Source organism: Corvus kubaryi, unplaced genomic scaffold, assembly GCF_017639235.1.
Source record: "Corvus kubaryi isolate FWS band 111438036 unplaced genomic scaffold, C.kubaryi_AGA036_p1.0 135, whole genome shotgun sequence".
NCBI lineage: Eukaryota > Metazoa > Chordata > Aves > Passeriformes > Corvidae > Corvus > Corvus kubaryi.
Window position 1 is genome coordinate 7,471,423 of NW_024580669.1, and position 23,480 is coordinate 7,494,902.

Here is a 23,480-nt window from a genome sequence, read left to right on the forward strand (position 1 = left end):
TGAGTCTGAAAAGAAAGCTTCCCACTTCTGTAAATGAGCTTGTGCAGGCAGATTGCAATTTTGCTGTTTCTCACCTAGTGTGAGACGGCTCCAGATTTGGTTTTATATCTCTGCTGTAATAAACTGTAGAGACCTCATCATATATCTTGCCTCTAGTAAAGCTCTACTTCCACTCCAGAGCTGGCTGAACACAAGTCTGCAACAGCAGGGCTTACTTATGTCTTCTCTGAATACTGTGTAGGAATGTGCACAAATGTAAACTGAAATAAGAAGCACAGAATTTAGTGAGTTTGGTTATCCATTGGAGTAACATTCCAAGAGGGAAGGTGGCTATGTATTTGTTGATAAATATATATAATATCCAGTCATCAGCAGATATTTTTAAAGAATTTGTGCTTCAGCCAAACACAAGTTATCGGTTAATTAAGCATTATTTATTGATTTAAACTGGGGACAGGGTGGCTGAATTGCTTAATTGCTCTGTCATACACTAGAGTTCAGACTAGATCACACAGTAGCCTATTTTGGCCTGAAGTGCTACAAAGCTCATATGATTTCTTTAAATTAATTTTCAATAGAGATACCATCCTGTTTTTTAAGGTTAGTGGCTGAATAGAGAGGATGTCTGGAGAAACTAATTATCATTCCAGATCCAATTAAAGTTTCCCCCATACCTGTACTACCTTGCAACTTCATTTTTCCCCATGACGAATATATTTAAAAATATCTTTTACCTGTCTTTTAAATACAGTGCTAAAGTTACATCATCCAGGTCTCAAGGATGAGAATACTATTATGCAAGATGAGAAAACATCAGTAAACAAGCAATTTAAAAATTTAATTCACAGTAACCTGAAGGGGTAAAAATTTTGAAAAATTATGTCCAAGCCAATAGATATGTCAAGCCTTCAGCCCAGTGAAATGTATGCTATTACAGCTTAAATACCCAGGAAGATTTCCCAAAAATTCTTATTGATAGCTTGCCAAACCATTGTAATGCTGGCAGAGAATCAATTAAAAATTAAGTCTGGTAACTGTCACATGTCTAAAGCATAAACATCAGGAAAAGTAATACATGGCAGGTTCAAGACTATCATTGCAGCTGATTAATATTTGGATTTTCAAGCAGTGCAAACACATCCTATGTCATGCTAATTTGGAATTTGCTATGATAGCAAAATCTGACATGCAGAGATTTTTTTTAGTCTCCATTATAAAATACTCTTGAAGAGATTAAAATCTTAATGCTTATTTATGTTAAAACTCAGAAGCCTCACAAGAGTTTTGAGTCTCAAAAAGTAATTTGTGGATAGAAAACCTTCTTCAAGATTTATATATCTATTACTGGAGTTATAATTCAGACCCATGTACTTCAGGCAACTAATATGGACTTGCCTTAGAAGTAGGTAATTTGCTATGAGCATCCAAGGTAGATTCCTATGCTGCAGCACAGCCTCTGAGTCTGCCCTTCTACTCTCTTTTGAGAGCCCAGCTGGAGTACTATGTCCAGCTTTGTGTTCCCCTGTGTAAGAAAGATGGGAACCTGATGGAGCAGGTCCAGAGGAGGGCCACAAAAGTAGTCAGAGGGTTGGAACAGCTCTCCTATGAAGACAGGCTGGGAAAATTGGGGTTCAACCTGAAGAAGAGAAAGCTCTAGGGAAACCTTATGTTGGCATTTCAATTTGTAAAAGGGCCTTATAAGAAAGACAGAGAGTTTTATCAGGACATGTAGTGACAGGAAAAGAGACAGAGGTTTTAAAATGAGAGTGTAGATTTAGGGTAAATACTAGGAAGACCTTCTTAACTATGAGAGTGGTGAGACCCTGGAACAGGTTGCCCATAGAAGCTGTGAATGCTCCATCCATGGAACTGGTCAAGGTCAGGCTGGATGGGGCTTTGAGAAACATTAGCTAGTGAAAGATGACCCTGACTATTGGTTAGTTACCAGTAGCTGCTGGTTACCAATAGCTGCTGGTTACACTAGTTGGTCTTTAAGGGTCCCTTCTTACCCAAACCATTCTGCAACTCTATGATTTATTCTATTATTCTGTGGCAAGAACCAAATTCACGTAGCTCTACTGCAGCTGCTTTCTGACATCCCAGAAAAAGCAGGGGCACGGGGTTACGTCTTTGGCTTTTTTCTCTTAATTCTGTATATGTATTTAATTCAGTATATCTTAAGTGGAAAATGTATATACAAAGTATTTTCAATAGCACTGGGACTAAGTCACCAAATACAAAAATAATCAGCTACACGCAGTGTATTTAATATCAGGTTACAGAGTGAAGTGTTTTATTCCCTCTGTGGTTTCTCTGTTCCTAACAGCCACCTACACCTGGTGTGGGCAATAGCTCTCATTTTAACCTGCTAGTTAGAACACGTCTTGGGGAAGTGAAAGCTGTAGCTTCATACTTTTAGCCTCGAGAGATCCTGGAGATGTCACAACTTCTAGGTTTTTGGGTTAAGGACAAGCTTAACCCAAGATTCATTCAATTCCTGACCATTGACTAAAATAAGTTACTGTGGACCCCGAGTTATGCAGCGAATGAAGCAGGAATGGTCTGACCAGGATGACTAGATGACTGCCCTTATGGGAGTTCAGCAGAGTTCAGGTACCTTTCCAGACTATACAGCAGCAATGCAGAGACTAGATGAGAGTTTTGATCATTCATAGATGATTATAAAACCATTTGACTGAAAACAGATGTTCTGATTAACATGGATTTAAATCGTGTGAGCCCAACACACTACCAAGGTACTACTGACTCATGCTCAGCTTGCCACTGACCAGGACCCCCGGTCCCTGTCTGCAACTGCTCTCCAGCCTCTCATTCCCTGATCTATACACACTACTGGGGTTGCACTGTCCCAGGTGCAGAATCCAGCACTTGCCCTTGTTAAACTTGATACAGCTGGTGATTGTCCAGCCCCCTGATTTATCCTGGTCTCTCTGCAGGGCCTCTCTGCCCTCTAGAGAGTCAGCAGCTCCTCCCAGCTTAGTGTCGTTGGCAAATTTACTCAGTATTCCTTTGAGATCCACGTCCAAGTCGTTAATGAAGACACTGAAGAGAACTGAGCCTTTTTCTTTAAAGCCCTAGGCATCTAGGAGTCATAATTTATCCCCACTTTTCTTGCAATTAACTTTTCTAATAATTTATCCACAGATTTTCTGAGACTTGAATTATTTCAAGAAAACTAAGAGTTCAATTAACCAAAAAAAAAAAAAAAAAAAAGGAAGAAAAAAGCCTAGCAGATAAACTTAATTTTAAAATGTTTTCCAGACAAAAAAAAAATTTGTGATTGGATTATTGACAAAAATGCCTTGATGATGACATCAGTTTTTTGATATTTACTTGGTTTCAGCCAAGCCTGATATCACTGACATGAACATGTTTTTGTTTTCACTTTTAAATGTCCTAAGAAATTAAGTAATCATTCCAGTGTGCTCAGTCATTGTTTAATATTGTTTTCATCCAAACAAATCACACATCTGTAATGAAACATAAACGTTGTATAGTAGGAAGCTGAAAAAAACCTCACTTGTGTAATTTGGCTTCATGTCTAGGAACTGACTGTGAAGAGCTGATCCTACTCCCATGAGGGTGGTTGCTGACCCTTATTAGCTTCACTGCAAATCATTTGCTTTCCTAAGTGTTACTTAAAGCAGGAAATCACTAGTTAAAAATTAATAACTATATTGAAAATCCCTGACAATTTAGCATAGATGTTTCTACCGAATTTATATAAAATGTTCCTTACATTATCTTCCTTTAAATTCTGTTGATTACTAATAAGTTTGGTGAGCTACCCTAATCAAGACAGTTCTGTTCAAACAAAGGAGAGACTGAAGGTCTTTTCTCCTGGGGAAGGCAAGGCTCAGGGGGAACTCCTCACAGTGTTGCAGTACTTGAGTACTTAAATGGCATCTCAAAGAGGACAGAGGCTCTCCCCTCACAAGCAGCCAGGGACATGGTGGAGTTTCTGTCTCTGGAGGCTCTAAAGATGTGTGGGACAGAGTGATAATCTCATCTAGGCTCCCATTCCCACCTAGGGCTGGACCAGATGGTCTTTTGAGGTACCTTCCAACCTGGGCTGTTCTATGATTTTGTACTTCTGTTCTGAGAATCTCTCACATGAGAAATAGTGGAAAAGCTGCAGACTGCCAATTAAATTATTTTCTTGGTTTTTTTCCTCAGATCCATTGGCCTAGTACACCTCTGCAGACAGAAGAATGCATAATTAAAGGAAGAGATGCTGTAAGTATCACTAATTACAGAGCAAATATACGTTAATTATACCAGTGGCTGGTCCAAAACAAGGATTCAGGCATCCCTAACTTGAGAGAGATTAAAGCAAAGATCTAAATTTAAGTGTTGCAGGTTAAAAACATGTCACTACTGTGAACACACTAAATTATTAATTTAATTGCTCTTTAAACCAGCTTGTAAACAGGCAATGAATACTTTTGATCATCTGAACTTTCTTTTCATTCTTTTTCTGGTGCTGTCAAAGAACATACCTTAATAATTCACCTTTTCCATTTCTATTTCCTCTTCTTTTTGTCCACATGGATTATCTTGTCCATTTTCACATTCTCTAGAATACATTCAGAAAAGCAGTTGCATTATTAATAATTATAAAATACACTGTAATATATACTGTCCTATAGCTTTTGTGTTATATTAATAAAAACACTCTATTTTAATGAACCTCAGAACTGTTCTGTTCTTGTGATTCAGTGCCCTGACTGTAATCAGTTCCTGGGAAAAGACCTGAAAGCTCACTGACACACAGCAGCTGATATCATTGGCAGCACAGGATGAAAGTTCTTCTGGATGGGAGGTCTCTTTAGTTTTGCAGTGCACCAAGCTCATTATCTGCACCTCATAAACACACCGCGAGTACAACACCTAATAAATCCCACAGCTGAGAGAGCTCACACTGAACCAAAGGATCTGAAAACTATGATAGTTTTACAGCAACAGTGACAGGAATGTAGGACATGGAAGGGCACATACAAGCTTTTCCCACAAACCCAGCAAACAGCAGCCTTGATGATAACCACAGTATATTCCAAATAAGATTAGGAAGTTATAAAGATTTCTTCTGAAGTAAAAACTTGAGAACTGTCCACATTAAGGGACTGGAAGCAGATTGGAAAGTAGTAATAATAATAATAATAATAATAATAGTAATGACAATAAAACCCCACCTCTTTAAACTCACCTGGCTTAGAACTGATCCTTTCTGAAGATTCTTAAGAGTTCATTGCAGTTTTTCGGGTTAATTTTGTATGCTTGATAATTTTAGATGTCTTTGGTTGAAAACGGCAGTGGCTAAACTTTATGGTCATATTAAATGAACCCCAAACCTAAATTATTTGGCCTTTATTTAATAGTACCTTTCAGCATAAGCTGTTATTAGTTAAAGATGTACAATCTTTCCTTCACCACTACATATTTTCTGATGCTCTGACAATATTTTTTTGGTTAAATAAATACAGAAATAGGTACTGTTGTTTCAAAGCAAAGATAGCCCCCTCAGACTCATCTTTCCCTAAAACTCAAAACCTTTTTGCAATCCAGTTTGTTATTATAAGTCCTGAAATTTGCATTGTATGAATGTGATAATTTAAAGAACTTCATGTGTTTCCCACATTTCTCTGCACCATGAAGGTTTGGTGTAACTACTATTTTTATAGAAAAAACCAGAACTTTTAAATAATCACAAGATTCCAGAAGTGGACTATTTAAAAAAAAATACATTAAAATTTTAAAAGCTGGGAATACTAAACAATATTCTGATCCTCACATGAGACTTAATTATGGATGGACTATGTGGACGAGTAACACTAATTAATATCAGGGAAACCTTAGTAATTTTCATCAGTATGCTCAGTATCAGTAAGATATATTGCTCAAACTGAAAGGAATCTAAATTAGAATCAAAAACTATCCTAATAATTTTCTTTTCACCTTCATTCTTTGAAGCCATAAACCAATATTGACTTAATAGCACAATGCCTTAAAATCAGCCCTTTGTCAATTTTAGGTTCTTAATGCTATTTTTCACACTACAAACTCACCGAAAAATATTGCTCTATTTCAAACTTTTTTTGCTTATTTCCATGCTATTTCTTTTTTTATTTTCCTTTGCAAAAGATCTGTTATTCAAGGCATAATTATTAAGTAGAACTGATAATATTGTAATAAGCGTCTCAGCATTGAAATACTTCAGGTGTACTCTGCTGCCTCTTTCTATATAACAGAAGAGACCACTTTTACGAGCTTGTATAACCTTAAAAGTTATCAGTTCATGTTGTAGCAGTAAAACTGCAAGTATTGTAGTCATAAACAGTTTCAGAGCTTGTAACAGTCTTCATAGGACAGTTAAAAAAGGCTTGTCTTAACAACACATGCATACTCTTAAAATAAGGCTATGCTTTTCTGATTCGAGTGAAGCCAAGGAAAAAAAATCCTTCAGCTGTCATCCTGTGTGCCAGGAATCCCACCTGTTAGCCTGTGGTGTGAGAGCTTTCAATTACTCTGAATTACATTATCAGAATTGGAAATCGTTCAGATAAAGAAATCAGATTCTGTAGAGATGACTAACTCCTCCACACTGAGAAGTTTCGGATGAATAAAATTCCACAGATCTATTAATATATCTATGGAACATCCTAAAGACAGCCCTTATATTTAATTAATTGATATAGTGTAAAGAAGTCTTATTTCAAAGTCCCCTTGGATGATGCATCTCCTCCCTGCTCTGTGTACAGTACATTATTAGTAGGGTTAGCAGCAATGCCTTGTTGCCTGACACTTCCCAGAACAGCACCTTTTGTCATCTGTTTATAAATGATTGAGTCTAGCCATTTGGAATTAGTTTTTTTCTATATTTGGTATCTTCCTCATCCTAGGGTTTTTTTGCAGAATTTTTCAGGCATTCCTACAAAGGCATGCAGGAGAAAAAAAAGTGTAGATTTTTCCGATTTAAAAAAATCTTAAATCCCTAAAATGATTTTGGCACAAAGATCAAGAGCTGAAGGCATATGTGGATAAAAAAGGAAATAATGGAGTAAAGAACAGACCACCACTGAGAGGAAACAGAGGGAGTAAGTCAGGAAGGTCAGGAAGGTCATTCTTGGAGGAGAGGGAGAATCAGGAAGAGCACCAGTGCCCATCTATTCAAAAACTGCATGGCATCATAAAATTCCTATGGAATATCACTTTGCTGCCACCAGTCAGCAAATATTTGGGAAATGAACATACAAATGGGACACCTCTGTCACTGAGTGCTGATGCATGCAGGGAGGATCACATCCTACTAATTTCAACCCATTCCTCTCTCAATTTGTCTGACTTAATATTTTTATTTGCTTAAAAAAAAAAAAAGGAAAAAAATTAGTTACAAATCAAGAAATTCCAAAAGTAAGATATTAAAAAATTGATTTTTCCTTTGTGTATACATAATATTTAATTACACAACAGGTTACCTCCTGTTGTTTAAATACATTTCTTACTTCTATGAATTAGCATGATTATCTTAAGGATGAACAGTTAAGGAGAATCAGGTAGCAAAGGAGATTTCTTTCCTTTTTTGTCTGCTGGAGCATTTGGAAGACTTGCACTGAATGATTTAAGGATTTGAAGAAAGAAGAAAGATGGTTTCTTAGTTTTGAACACAATGTAGATTTGCAAGTGTTGAATTCTGCCCATGGATCCTCTGCAGACTCCTCCTCTTTGACCTTAAGTTTTTGCAGCTGGTTAATAAGACCCAGGATTGTTCTCACACCAACATGGCAGTCCAATAGTAAGAGTAGTCAACAGTGAAGAAGAGGAAATTTTCCAAAAAGGAAATTCCTCCACTCTGTTTTACATGCTCGTTTTAGGATTGTATTAATTGCCTTTTGGAGATGTCTGGCCTACTTCACTGACTATTGAAAAAGCCTGTGAGAATTGCATAAATTACATGTCTAAACTCTAGAACAGCTAAAGTTAGCTCAGATTAATTCCATTTTTAATGTCTTAAACCTGGCATAACTCCTAAAGCTCAGTATTCTAAGTTACAGAAATGTTGAGCAATGAATTGAAATGTACAGTAATTTTGCTCCACACATAGAAACCATTGCAAAATATAAAATACTCTCTAAAATCAAATTGCAGGAGTCCCAAAATCAATGGATACTTTTGTCTCACTGTCTTCATTTCTAGTTTAGCACAGTAATAATGACCCCATATCTCAAAGGGATGCTTGAAAATGTTTTAATTGTAATATTGATGAAGCTGCAAATACACTAATGAGTCCCAAAGTGTTGCCCTGGGGGAAATTAATATTTCTTCAAAGGAGTTTAAATAGTGGGAACAGACAAAGTATGTGTCTATACAATATAAAAAAATATTGACTAGCTATTAATTATACAAGAAATTAATGGTGCAGTAAGAAAAAAGATATTTTTCTTGAGATAAAGTTTATTTAACTTGAGAGAGAACCCATTTGCTGACTACTCACAACTTATGCTCTGAATCTTACATCTAGTTTATCTAATAATACTTACTAAAAGATCTATTCAGATTTGCAGAATATCTCCATGATTAAAGAAGCACAAATGTGTGTTTTTATAACTAAGCAACTCTTAATTGGTTAAGTATCTAAAATAAAATATGATCAATTAGGGCTCTAAACTTCCTTTTTTAATGTAAAAATTCCCACCCATGAAACTGATGGCACAGAGTTAGTAATATGAAGTGAAATAGAATAGAAAGATTCAATATAAGAACATCACCTAAGGGCACATAAGATACAAAAACCACCAAATAATTGAAAGCTAATATTTCCCTATGTTTATTTTTTACGTAAACTAGGATGAATGTGCAAATTATATCCGTGTCCTTCACCGACACAACAGGACCCATCTTCTGGCTTGTGGAACAGGAGCTTTTGATCCACTCTGTACTTTTATAAGAGCTGGACATCCATCAGAGGTAAGAAATTTGGTTTACAGTAGTGATTCTTTCAGTCTAGACTCCAGCAAAGCTTCTGTGGTTAAAAATAAATATTTAAGTTCAGTTGCTCACAGTTCTCATATGAACCAAACAATAGATATTTTTCCTGATGAAATGTAATGCTGGTCTAAAATTTAGTATGTGGTTAGAAAAAACTCACTAATATTTGAAAGTATATTCTGGAGAATTATGCAAAGAATCCAAAGACTTTTTCATCTGAGGCTTTTTGGTGTGCTTTTTACTAGATAAGCTGATATAGTAATTCTCAATAAAAATATTAAATTTTTGGGGAGGTTTTAGCTAAATCTGTAGGGGCTTTTTTTGGTTTTTTTTAAAAAATTAAATAATACATCATATATCAAAGTATGTGTTAGTTTGATGGGAGATGGAATCTCTTAACAAATCTTTGGTAAATTCGGCTTCTTTGTATTGGTCTTGTTCAGCAAGTGTATGTATGCTCCTTAATGGTGCTTATAGCTGAGTGAAACAGTACTGCAGAGACCAATGAATGGAACATATAATCAATATTGTGAATATATTTCTTATGCAAAAATAAAAATTGTCTAGGCTTTTCAGAAATTGGGAACCTTTCTGTCTCAGCTATATCAGAACAGGTTAAAAGACTTAGCAGAAATACCAACCTCTTATTTTAAATTAGCATGTAAGACTCTTTGGGCATTAAACCTAGGCTGCTGAAGGCACATGTGATGACAGCTTTAGCAATTGGACCAGGGATTCTTGGAAATGCACTTTGTGAGGTAGGACTTAATAGATGGAGGTGATGTATAGCCCAAAGGTAAGATTGCTTTTTACTGGCAGGTGTCAGCAAGGGTTGCTGGTCAATGGTCTCATTTAGTTGGTTCACATGATGTCTCCTGGTAGAGCCGAGCACTTCTCATGGAGCTGATGCTAAAGCACCATCCAAGAGAATTCTTGCCTTCCCCTATGGCCTGGAGCTCTTGGCTTGAATAAATATTAATGTCAGATATGAAGTATTTAAAGTGTACTCATATAAATCAACTAAGGGATTTGCTTCAGCCAAATGTTTTTGATTAATCTTTTCTGAGTAACAATGCATTGTTTTGACAAAACAAACTAGAACGACATCACCAGAAGCAGCCTCCAAGGATCCAATCCATGCTGTGCACCTCCAGCTGCTGTCAAAATAAGCATCTCAAAGTTAGGACTCCAGCACAGCACTTAGATTCGGAGTTGTATGCATCACAGAAACACACTCTCTTCTGAAATTAAGGAAGGAACTAGATAATAATCAGCTGGTTAATAAGACCCAGGATTGTTCTCACACAAATATGGCAGTCCAGTAAAAAGAGTAGTCAACATTGAAGAAGAGGAAATTTTCCAAAAAGGAATTTCCTCCTTAAAATAAGGCAAATTTGCATGTCTTCTTTGCTCCTCTCACAAACCTCCTGTTAGGCTTCCTGGTAAAGTTTGAAGGAATCAATGTCTGCTTATTTAGGAACACTATTTTAGAAAGCATAAACAACAGACTAATAAAAATAGAAACCAACCACACAAAAAATGAGAAACAAGATATTTATAAGACTGTGTGGCCCATGAGCATCCCCTTATCTATCACTGTCCTTCCTCCCCTTATTTTTGTTTATTATTCTCCCTTGTCACACTGCGGTTCTAAAATCTTACCCACACTGAAATCATGGGAAAATTTCCTCTTTTTTTGGCTGTGTAGACCAACAGGAAATTTATTTGCTACACTAATAAGTGGCTATACTATTTCCTGTTATCTGAAAAGCTGACCATCAGGATTAAAAAAGATAGGTGCCCTTTATACAGCAGGTTAAAAATAACACATGGTATGTGGTTGAGTGGGCAAATTGTAATCTTGCTTTCTTTGAGTGATAAAGACATGGTGTAACTGCAGGAAGTGAAAGGGCAAGATCCTTCAGAAAACTGCAGTTCAGTCTCTGCTGATTTATCTGGTCGGAGCATCCTCTTCCAAAAACATCCAATTACTGTCCCCTATTTCTTCCACCTCATCACTCTGGCCATTTTCTCACTGTCTGACTGTCGTGGAATGGACAGTAGCAAATGAAACAGGATTTAAAATATAACTATGCACCTCTGTACCTCAGCATGTCTAAGTAGCACAAGGTGTGTTTAAGGCTCATATACATTTGAAAAATGGCACTTCTCAGACATGTTGAGGTATAAAGTGTGGGATGCAGGAAAGGAGGGAGCCCTTATGACAAACTTCTGTGTATCCAGATACATAACTAACACAGCCTATGAAGGCAGATGCACACTTCCATATGGAATTATGAATCAGCAGTATCAGCATAGAAAAATACTTGCTCTGTGGTCAGGGACCTTAACTAGACGTTTCAGTAGTGCTCCTTGAGCTGGTGGCAAAGGGAGGATGTGACCCTGTCAGTAAAAACTGCAGAGTTCTTAACTGATACAGTTCTAACTGTATATAAATGTAAACTACAGATAATTTTAGAGAGGCATTAAGCACATGACAGAATAGCAGAACTGTTTCTTCTGCAGCATTGCCACTTCCCATTTATGAGCAGGCCAAAGAGAATCAACCTGTTGGAACTAAATATCCAGCTAAGGCTCCCGATCTTGGTGATCACTAGTCCCATGTTGCAGGGACATTTATTTTGTAGTTGGCTTGCAACTAAAGTTTACATAAAGTCATCAATTTCTGAATAGCCATTTGAACAGGGAAAATATCCTAAAGCCATAATCCCAAGCATACTATATGGCATCTTGATTTAGCATGGGTCTGTGAGGTGCAGTACAGCTTATGAAAAGGAACATTCTGCCTCCTGTATAAAATCTTACATGCTTACACAACCACAAATTCATCTTTTCATATCAAAACCAGTTTTGAGCTGTGTATTGCAGAACACTGAGCTCTTTTCAACAAACTGTGAAGCCAAAAGATTTCCAAATATAGGCAGAATTTGATTGCTTCATTGGCAGATCATTATATCTTTGAACTGCCTTAAAACCAGAACCTCTACTGTTCTCTCTAAAAACACAGCAATAATGTCCATTCCCCAACCAGCCTGTGTAGAAAGTACTAATCTTGCTATGTAGTGATTGAAATGTGCTTTGAAATCTTTCACAAGCACATTGTGCTATGATACATTACAGCTTTTTTTTGTGCTTTCCATGGTTTATAGAAATTTAATTATACCATGCATTTTGTCTTAATATGCTGATCACATAAACCAACAAGAAATAAATATTGGTTTCATTTAATTCTACATCAAACTTGTGTTGTACCACCAGAGTATAACCAAATATATTTTTCTAAATCAAATTACTTATAAATTCTATTATACACTATATATCCATTTGAGAGATTAAATATATAATGGTTTACTGCATTCTATTCCAATATTGGTTTAATTGATTTCACTTTGGAATTCCAGGCTGTTCACTTTAGTAAAGCTGTTGTCAGTTACTATCTTTCTAAAAATATGTAAGTATAGTCACTGACAGCAGCTTTTTATATTTTTCTCTGTTTTTAATTACTTTGACTCTGATCAATGTTGCTTTTCCAAATTTAAACATTTCAGAAAAATATCCAATGTTTTTCTGCCATTTGGAAATAAATTACAAATTAGGAAAAATAGGAGTGCTGACTTTTCAGACAGAATAACTACTGGTGTTTGCAACAGAACATATTACAAAGTCATGTCCAAGAAAACATAAGCAAGTTAAATGCCAGACAGTGAGTTCATTATCTCTGCCTTCATGAAATGATTCCAAATGTCAAAAAATCAGTGCAGGTAAGAAAAGACTGGGTTCTTCCATTTCGTTTTTGGTTTTTTTTTTTGTTTGTTTGTTTGGTTTTTTTTTGTATTTTATCAAGAAATGAAGGGGAATTCATTAGAATAAGCATTATTTTTCATGAAGAAAGCGGGAGTCAGAGACCCTGCACCCCAAATTTCTCATGAGGAATTGCATATGCATCCTTCCCATGTACTCTGTGAGAGAAAATCTGAGAGAAGAGAGAGAGAAGAAGAGATGAAGTGCTGGAAAAAAATCTTATTTTGCTTTGATTCTCACCAAATTGACATTTGTCTCTCTTACTGACTTTGATGCCAACAAGGCAGGGTGGGGCAGAGAAGGGGGGAAGCATCTGCGTTAAGTAACTTCCTTTTGCTTTTATATAAACTTCTTCATTTTGGCAGCAGGTGACAAGTGCTGAAAGAAGTGCTTTCTGTCTCAGTCTATGTTTCTCCACATCTAACTGCTAGTAAAAGAGTGCTCCAGTACTGTTCCATATAGCTCAAAACACCCTGGCTGAGTTTTAATGAACCTTCAACAAATCAAATGGTCTATCTGCAATCAGGTAATGATTTTATCTTTATGAGTTACCTATTCAGTGGAGCAGCAGGTTGTAGGGCTGCTCTGGAGGCCTTCCAGTGATCCAAATTGCCTCATTCACTAACTCACAAAGCGCCTTTAACAAGTCCACGTGGGAGTTTCACCAAGTACAGCAAAAAATTGCTCTGTCTCCCTTGGACCTGCAAAATGAGAAGAAATTCCAAAAGAAAACAACGTGCAGAAACAATATCCCAAGTTTATGCAAGCTATGTGGTGACAAGATAGAGATGATTCCTGGAGACGAAGGCATCTCTGCTTGACAAAACCTGTTGAGAGAATTAAATTTATGGGAAAGAACAATGCATAAAGAATTTTTCCTCCAGAACATGCTGTAAATTTTTAATATGTACATGGAGCTGGCAGAGTGCCATTTTCAGTGCCTCATTTAACTCAATAAATGGCCTACAGCTGTATTTCTCCACTTCAGAAGGCTGATGGACTAAGACACCCTTTCCTCAAAATGCAGTGGTGGTTTTTGGGAGTCTCCCCTAGGTGTTCCTCATCTGACGAATTCTTTATTGTGCTATTTGCTCCTCAGTTAGCCAAGGGAGACTCTGCTTATCAGGGAATACCAGCTCTAAATTATACGTCTTTAGTCCTGTTAGAAAGGACTTGCCTTTAGTGAGCAGCAGGTGTATTTGTTTGCTTGGAAGACAGTTTAGTCAAGTCGGAACATTTTCTTTCTAATCTACATTGCCTTTAATATTTTGTTGAGTGTGGGGAAGGACACTTCTATATGTCCTGTGATTCAATGCAAAACCAAGAAAAGGTTCAATTGTGCAATAAGCTTTCTGTTTATTCCTCTGCACCAACCAAATGTAGGCAACATGAGCTCCTCAGCTCTTGCTTTAACAAACTAAAGTGAATTCCCATGCAAGTCATGGGAGAATGTGCTAGCCATATCTCAGATTAACTTTGACATGACATGATTGTTCTGCTCTTGACCAGCATTTGGTAATGTCATCATTCTTCCAGCTTTGTTGAGAAGCAAAATTGTAGACATATTTACATCTATTATTTTACAATAATAAAGTTGGTTCTGACGTATTTTTTTAATCAAAACAAGCAATGAACTGCCAAGTTGCTCCCTCTCCATGCTTGTTCCTATTACTTCATCTCCACACACTGTTTTCAGAGGATTAAGGAGGAGAAACATCTGGTTTCACTGCCCAAATCGAAGTGGGTGTTGGTCAGTTCTTCATTAGATAGAATGTGTGACAAATTCTTTCCCTGAAAATATTTGCTTAGAGACACAGTGTCCTTCTGCATGGGTGAAAAGCCACAATTTGGAGCACCATCCACTAAACAGATATGAAGTTCTGCCAAGCAGAATGTCATAAAATCTTTTACTAGAGGGGTTCATTTACATCCTCTGGTCGGAATGCCCACATCACTGACTGCCAAACTGTACCAAAACATCCAAACACCCCAGATTGCATTTAGATTAAAGCATTTCATGTTCTGGAAGTTGAATATGCATGCACATTTCAAGAGAAGTTAAAATGGTACCTAACTCAGACAGAAAATTAATTAGGTGAAGATAGCATGTATGCTCACAGCAAACAACAAAGGTGCTGTGCTGCAAAAGAGAAAGTGAGATAACACCACTATTTCTCTGTCCTAAATATTAGCTGTTCTAATATTTAATTACTTTTAGTGTTAGGAAATAGCCACTTATTCAAGGTTAAATTTTTCTAACTTCAGCTTCCGCCTTTTAACCTTGATATGCCTTTGATAGCAAAGTTGAAAAGTCTCCCATTATCTTTTCCACATCTTTTCCATGCGTAAGTACCCACGCACAAAGATCAAGCCGCCTCTTCACTCTTTTTGATAAGCTGAATAAATATAGCTCCTTAAACCTCCTATCACCAGGATTCTTCAATCTTATTTGTGTCCTTCCTGTGAACTCTCTGCAGTATTTTCAAATCTTCTGCAAGTCCAGACACCAGAATCACATGCTACCACAGTGTGTGTACAGGCAAGGTCACTGCCCTACCTCTGTTTGAGAGTCCTCTTTCATGGACTCAAGTGCTGAGTTCTTGGCATGGCATCTCAATGAGAAATCTCTTTTCAGTGATTTGCACTTGACCCAAAGTTCTTAGCTCAAGCACAAAGTTATCCCAGTTTACACACTTAGTTGAGGCACCTAATTATCAGTCTCATATAACAAGGTAAATGGAGAGATTCCTAGTGTTGCCTGTCAGTGTCAGCTTTAACAAGGCATCTGGTATATCCAAGATCCTAAATGAGGCACCTCAGTCTGATACGTGAAAGCAGTGTGAAAAAGGATCTGAATGTCCATCAGAACGGGTATTCTGATGTACTTCAGATATAAACTCTGTTCCCTATTCCAAGATACACCACTTTGGATATGGCTGTATTAAAATCTACTTAGTAAGCTTCTGACCTTTTACTCAGTATTCCAAGCATTTCATCACCTGAGCTCTCATTAACCTTTTCTCTTCATTATTTTGTCCTCCTCAGTCCTTTTGTAAATATTCCTTTTAATAGGAAAGAAATAATATGATTGTTTAAATCACTGCTAAATTAAAAATATATCTTAGTAGCAAACATAAAATTTATGGAAAGTGTCAGTAAAGGAGGATTCATCAATGATACCTCATAAGAACTGTACTTTTATTTATGTCAACTGTTTGTATTTCTTAATTCTACAATGCACATTGTTTATCAAATAGCTATGTACTAAGTGAAATGCTCTGGAGAAAGTCAAGTATTCTGCAACAGCACTGTTGCTCCTATCAGTCACTCTTACATGTTGCAACAGACAACATGTTTTCTTGACAGGGCTCTTCATCCATAAAATGAGGTGAATGACACTCATCACTTTTGAATATTGTCTAAATACGGCTATACGTGAAGTGTAAGTTCGATTTGGGAGATTGGTAGAGTATGTGATCTGCCATATGAAATGAATTTTCCATCATATTAGACCTGGCCTTTGGAAGATTAAACACAGATGGTCCAGGGAGAATGAATCCATGAAGAGGAATAATAGTGTTATCCCACAGAGAAAGAAATCCTCCAACTGTGTGGTAATTTGATGGGGGTAACTGAAATATTCCAGGTCTCATTATAATGATTTTTAGATTCTACCACATTTATTTATGAAAGAAAGTATTTTTCTAAGTGACGGCACCTGGTGAAGTCTATATCATTGTTTGAAGAATGGAGTTACTGATCAATATGGAGTTAATCATAATTAAAACCAGGAAAAAAAAAAGTTTAGTTAACATTTTTGCAGGTTGATAAGATGCACCCCTAATACTGTATAATCCTTCCATGATATATGACTGATTTTTTTCTTATTTGACAGATATCTATATAGAAAAATTATATTAGATTAAAAAGTAAAAAGAAGTATTGCTAGTGGTTCATCAGTGTCATTGGGAGGCAATGCATCCACTCCCCTGCTTGTTCTTTCACAGTGGCCAACTTCAACATCCCCTGCTGAAACTCTGCAAAAGGGCTGTTGGCTGTCTGAGGCTCCCCACCATGGAGACAGACAGAACAGGTTATCTGAGTCCTTCCGAAATCCATTCCCAGTTGAAGGTAGCTGCTGTCCTTTCCCTGCCCAATGCATCGCTTCCTCCTTTCATCACCAAAGCCTAGATAGAAGCTTATCCTTTGAGCTGCATACTTCCTTTTTTTGCTTTTTCATGACCTTTGTCCCCAGTTTTTATGATAGCAATCATTAGATTAGATCATTAGAGAGGAATTTATTTGATATTCGCTCTGATGTGACCCTCACAATCTCAGCACAAGTTTCGCCTGTCAAAATCATTGAAAAGGAAAAGCCTTGGTTAGTGAGGCTCTGTGTAAAGACTGTGCACTTCTCCACAGTGAAATCCCTTCACTCTTGTATAGTGTTTCTGGACTATCTTTACCTTCTCTTGCACTTGGTTGTAAGACTGTATCACCATATATAACTACTCATATATTTTAATGCATTTTAATTATAGGGAGCCTTTATGTCCCTGGACTTTTCATACATATTAACTAACATATCAGTGCAATATAATCAAATTTTCTAATGGTTCTATTCTTTGCCATAAGACTACTGAGTTTATGTGACCAGTTTGAGCTCACACAAAAGTGTCCCTTCTAAAATTCTGACCAATGCAATCACTGCTACTGAAATACTGTGCGCTGCTAGGGATAAATGCCTGTGATTTCTATGTGCAGTGTGGTGGGATCTTTTTTTATCTTTTGCCAGATTTTTTCACATTCATTAAGTCAGGAAAATATATTATTTCTGTCACTTTAGGCCAGATATTTTGACACAAGTCACAAATTGCTAATCCTTTTGCAAACTCAGACAGCAGTCTGACACAGCTCCAGATTTTAAATACGTTTTCAGATTGGAGCCCAATGTGTCTTAATCATTTAACTGTGGAATAAAATGCACAGACCTGAAAAATGCCTCTGAATTTTTAGGGAGGATTTAATGTCTACGATATTTATGCACTCTCATCCCATAGGGCGATTGATCTTTTCAGTATGTCACTGGATAGTAAAGAGGATTGAAAACAGATCCTCAGAAGAAATACTACCTCCCAAATAATCTTAATTATGCCAAATAGCAGAGACCTGACTATTTCGGACAGTTTTTGAGGACTCCACTCCAAATATTGCATTCCCATTTGGCTTGGAAAATAAAGTTCAGTGAATGCTGAAGGTATAATTTTAAAAGCTAGTAATCCTCTGACAACGAGATTTTTTGCCAGTGCTTAGATCCTTTTGAAAATTAATGTTTGGATTATTTAAAGAAGATACAACATGAAAAGTTTTTTCCCTGTTGGGATATCCTTGTCATGCTCACCTATATACCTGCATGCCTGTTTTATGGTGACTGAAATAGGGCAGTGTGTTGCAATAGAAATTTATTAGTATTATTGTAAGTATTTGGAGCACAGGTTCCTTTATATAAATTCAATTATATTCTGCTGGATTTAGATTTTTAATTTTCAATGAATTAGTTGGCTTTGTAGTAAGTACACATCTAGCTAATGTTTGGGACTATATTTATCAGAAAATGCTAAAGCACACTCTTAGCACCTGAATTTACTCTGCTTAAATACAAAGGGCTAAATCATATGAGACACCTTTTCAGGCCTCACCCAGTAAGATATTTTCTGCTGTTACACAAGGACAAACTGTTTTGTGGTAGATCTCTTTTACTATGTGCCTTCTTGATGAGGCAAGTGTACAGATTAAGGCAGGTCATGGAGTTGAAGGTTCATTTTGGAGACTTATATTTGAATTATATTTTCTGCTGATTTACAGAGATGTTCTGTGATTTTTCAGCTTTTTTTTTTTTTTAATGGGGAAGTCAAGGTTCGTCTTTCCTTAAAGAAGCATCTGCACAGTGTATTCCATGTGCCTTTCTATGCTGAAATAAAAATGTAAGGATAAGTATAAAAGAAAGAGAAAAGAAGTGAAAAATTCTATTTTGAGAATATACAGAACAAAAGAAAGTGAATTTATATGTGAATTTATAATAAAAACATTACAGTGTGAAAGACAGTAGAAATCAAGATGAGGTTTATTCTGTACATTGTACTTCACTTTTTGTCATGGTCACAAAATTTCTATGCATTCACTCAGTATTCAATCTCTCACATGAGAAAAAATACAGTTACAGCAGCGAAATGCTTTACAAATCCTATATTAGATTAATTTTGTAATAAGTTCCTCACATTGGGCTGTGTGACTGAACATGGCTGTACAAAATGATATTTTAAAGATACATTGTTAAGGTAAAACCAGATTTAAATTTATTTGAAAAAATGGGAAAGTACATATGGGCAACAAATGTATGCCTTGTTTAGAAAAATACACCTGATATATTCAGTATTTTTTAGTTTTATTTTCTACAAAATACAGTCTGTTACTGTCTTGGAGATTTCATGATTTACATTAATTTCCATAGTTCTAAAGACTGTTGATAAAGCTGCAAAAGTGTCTCGCTGTGCACCTAACTTTGTGACGGTTTCAAATCATAGCTTTTCACATGTTACTTTATTGCTTTGTCACTTGGGTTCTAAGATAGTGTTAGGGAAAAAAAAAAAAAAGCAAAAGCATCATACATGGAACCAGTGAAATCAAGAATAATACACCTTGTTTTGGGACAAATGTCTCAATGTCATTCTCATAAAGAGAAAGGGCAAAATTGCAAGAGATTTCAATGTAAGTGAGAGGATATAACCCTGCAAGTGAAAATTAACCTCAGATATTGCACATAGGCACAAGAAAAACTTCTGAACACTGTCCTCAGAGCAGGGATGTGCACATGCCATTGGCAGCCCTCTCCCTCCCATACCCCCTCCGTTTTGCAGCTGTCTCTCTTGCTCTGGTGGCCCTTGGTCAAAGCCCTCTTGACAAGGTCACTCAGTAAGCCAGTCCATTGGGATGTCCTTTCCCTGCAGACTCAGTGTCTCTCATTGTGTCCCAGCCCTTCCTAACCTTCTTCCACCTCAAAGAGGACCCTATGATAAAATACAGCGAATCTTTGATTTCACACCCCCATTTTTAATGGTTTAAGAATTACTTGAATATAAAAAAGAGTGCAACATATATGACACTAGCACCATGTGGCTTTACTAAGAGTTTTAAAAGAACATTTCTCATAGCTTTGCACAAGCAGTGCATCTCTATTTTATGCTTTCCCATTCAATTCACATTGCATATGAACCTTCTTTTTTCTAGTTCTCTTCAAAAAAGTATAAAATACATGACCTCTAGAAATGGAATGCAACGAACAGATCTTGCATGTAATATCATTCTTACTCTAAGGTTGAAGAACTATGAGATCATTAAAGCTGAGAACGAATTTTGTCCAGGGCTTTAAGAGCAGTAGTGACTACTATAGCCAGTGTTTAAAAATATAGCTACAAAAATCTGCACAGCCTTTCCCCACTGTACTCTAAATATGATTTACTATCTGGCAAGGTAACATGGACTTGTTAGAACAAAATAGCAAAATACAAATCAAAACATACCACACACCAGAAAAAAAACCCAAACAAAAAAGCACAAAAAACCCCTACCAACCACAGAAATGCACAGGTCTCCTGGAGAGCAGACTATGCCAGTACTGTTGTAACACATGCATACACAATTAAGAGTGTAATTAAAGGTTATGAAATGTTTTCAATCTCCTTTTAAAAATGCCAGTATGTTTTACTTTTTTGTTACATGGAAAATAATAAAATTTAAGTGAAAAAACCAAAACACCACAAATCCTTACAGAAAACCAGATTATTTTTCTCTCATAAAAATAATATCCTAGGAAAACACAACTCAAGCCTCTGTATTTTTAAGTCCCTGGTTTAGTGAAAAGATACAGCCATTGTATTAATGTTCACAATAGGCTTAGGTACTTTGCTGAACAGGAATAGAAGTAAGCATATGTTTTAAATTAATCACATGCATAAGTGTTGTCTTGACCCAGAGCAAAGCAGCAGTTGGCATTAGTGAAAGCAATTTTCTGCAACAAGTTAAATTCAGACTTTAAATTTTAATGCCTCTGATTGACCTTTTCTTTCACTATTTTTATAGCCTACATTATTCTTCATTGTCTAAAATTGTCAATTCATATCAAGTTAATGCCAAAATGTTTGATGCTTTGAAAGTATCTTCTATTTCTTTAAAAGAAAATTATTATTTTAATAATAGTTGAAAGTGTATTATGTTTCCTGAGTCATTGGTGTCATAAATCAAACCCAGAACCCCACTTCTTTTACCAAGTTACATGTAGAAACATGTAATTCCATTCCCAGCCCTCCATATGTGCTTTTGCATAGTTTTTACCTAACCACTGAAAAATGACCATAAAATAAATTATGATGTTGAATTGATGTGCTGTATAATCTGTGAGGAAACTGTCAGTTTTACTCTGACATTTCTCAAGGGATTCCAATGTCACAAACTGCAAGGAGGGTTAGAATTATGGAATTAGCCTTCAAAGCTGATTATTAATGTGTAATGCTTATTTCATTTAAACTGGCATCCCATGGAAGCTGACACATCTAACACCTGAACTTCAGTTACTCGCCCCAGTGATAGGAATAACTTATTGCAACCATGGAATATTTGGCATGCTGTCCTAAAAGCTGAAGGTAGAAAATCTCTCTTGGAGGAGTCATTGCTTACATTTTCAGCCACTTTTCAGACAGTTACATGTGTCTGCAAGCATTTATGAGATATACATCCTGCTTTATATCAAAACTAGTGACCTCCTCTCAAAAATTCAACAGAATTGCACTGAAATCCAATTTTTTATCTACCCCCACTGATAACACTAGATTACATATTTAACCGACAATCCTTATTCATAAATTCCAGATAATGAATGAATACTATGCATATTGTTTAGCATTTTTATTCTAGTCACATAGTTAGCTGTTTTAAACACATTCATGTCATGAGTGTTAAAAGAGATGAGTTTGTCTTTATCATTGATTTAATTCTGGTTCTCAGGGAAATGGTTAACTACATTAGTAGCTTTTTCATTGTGCTGGTATAATTTTGTGTAGAGTAATGAAAAGTTCTTCCACATCATCCACAAGATTCCAGTACTGGCCACATCTCCCTGGTCTGAGTACCAGTGGCGTTTTACCAGGGGAGGACCAAAACATGAAGTGTAAGTTATGAAGACCTGGTGGGATCATGTCTCCTCCAAGAGTAGAAAAACTTTCAGTTTCCATTGCCTATGTAGGATGAAATGGAGCCACAAACTATAAACCAGGAAGTACGGATAATATAACTTCTTCAAGTATGGTTTCAAAACAATATTGTTCCCAAAATGATCACTTTACCTGAGTATGTTTTTTTCTGTTATCAGTTTTAATTTATTACTTCTTCCTTGTATAGGCACATGCATTTTTATTTTACTGTGGGGAAAAGTAAATAGAAAGCATGAAGACCAGAATAATCTGTCAATTTTTAACTCTTGGTTTGTCTCTCCACTTACTTCTAAATCTTTATTGAACCAATTCACTGACAAATAGATTAGTTGAGAATCCCAAAAGAGAAAGTATTTCATGAGTAACTTTTTTTTTAATACCCAATTAGAGAAAACATAACATTAGATGATTTTTAGAAATATTTCTTGTACATCAAATTTTATGCCATTATGACTCCCAAGTACTTTTTCATTATTTCAGAAAGTTTTTCTTTTCCTTCCTGAGCTCACCTTACTCTTTTTTATCCACTGTTGATTCAAAATGTTACAGTATTTAGTTTTGAAAAATAATGTATGTAATGTAATGTATGTAATATTTGAAAAGTATGGAATGGGACTGAGATTTCCACACACAGGGAAATATTTCTTCATTGTTTGACATTTACCCAACAGCAGAGGGGAAATAGTTACTACTGATGTGCAATAGTTGCTGATACAGCATAAATTAATATTCCTGCACCATCAGTCTCTACCCAGGACAGTTATTTTCTGCTACATCAGCTTTAACAACTAAATGGCACTAACATACCAGGGTTAGGCCAACAAAGGAGCTTCTGGAGAGGTGATATTATGAATGCTTTGTTACCTCATGAGTTTTAGGTCCATTAGCTAAATTTTTTATGGTTTTTTCCTTAATTTACCTTATTTTATTTTATTTTATCACTTTTTAATGACTTTTTATGATTTTTTCACTGCAAGTACACATGACACAGATGTCCTGTTTTTCCAGAACTACATTTTGAGTTGCATCCCATTTTTTATAGAAGCTCTCTAACTATTGGGATTCTCTCTTTTTGACCAGAAGTTGCAGCAAAATGACATGTATGATTTAGACTGTTGGGAATGGAATACAGGTACATCAGCTTGTCTGATCTGGGGATTAAGATGTGAATAATGCTTTAAAGTCGAGGGCCTTGTGACAAATTCAAGGTTAACTGTTTTAAATTAAATGCACAGAAAGATTCAATTATTCATCAATTAGTTGGAACTAAGAGCTCTACTACTTTCCACTTTCCTTATATATATATTTTTTTCTGTCCCTTTAAGCTATTATTTTATTATTATTATTGTCTTTCCAGTTTTTCACCTTCTGCTTCTTTGCTCCTTG

The 23,480-nt window shown here is 36.1% G+C and overlaps 1 protein-coding gene across 1 annotated transcript in view; it reads left to right on the forward strand.

Moving 5' to 3' along the window:
- The window catches only part of SEMA3E (semaphorin 3E), a 132,367-nt gene that overhangs the window by 71,965 nt on the left and 36,922 nt on the right, over nucleotides 1–23,480 (forward strand). Inside the window, exons 3-4 of the mRNA XM_042053643.1 lie at nucleotides 4,198–4,257; nucleotides 8,866–8,985. Of these exons, the coding sequence (XP_041909577.1) occupies nucleotides 4,198–4,257; nucleotides 8,866–8,985 (180 nt within the window). The remainder of the gene's footprint in view (nucleotides 1–4,197; nucleotides 4,258–8,865; nucleotides 8,986–23,480) is intronic.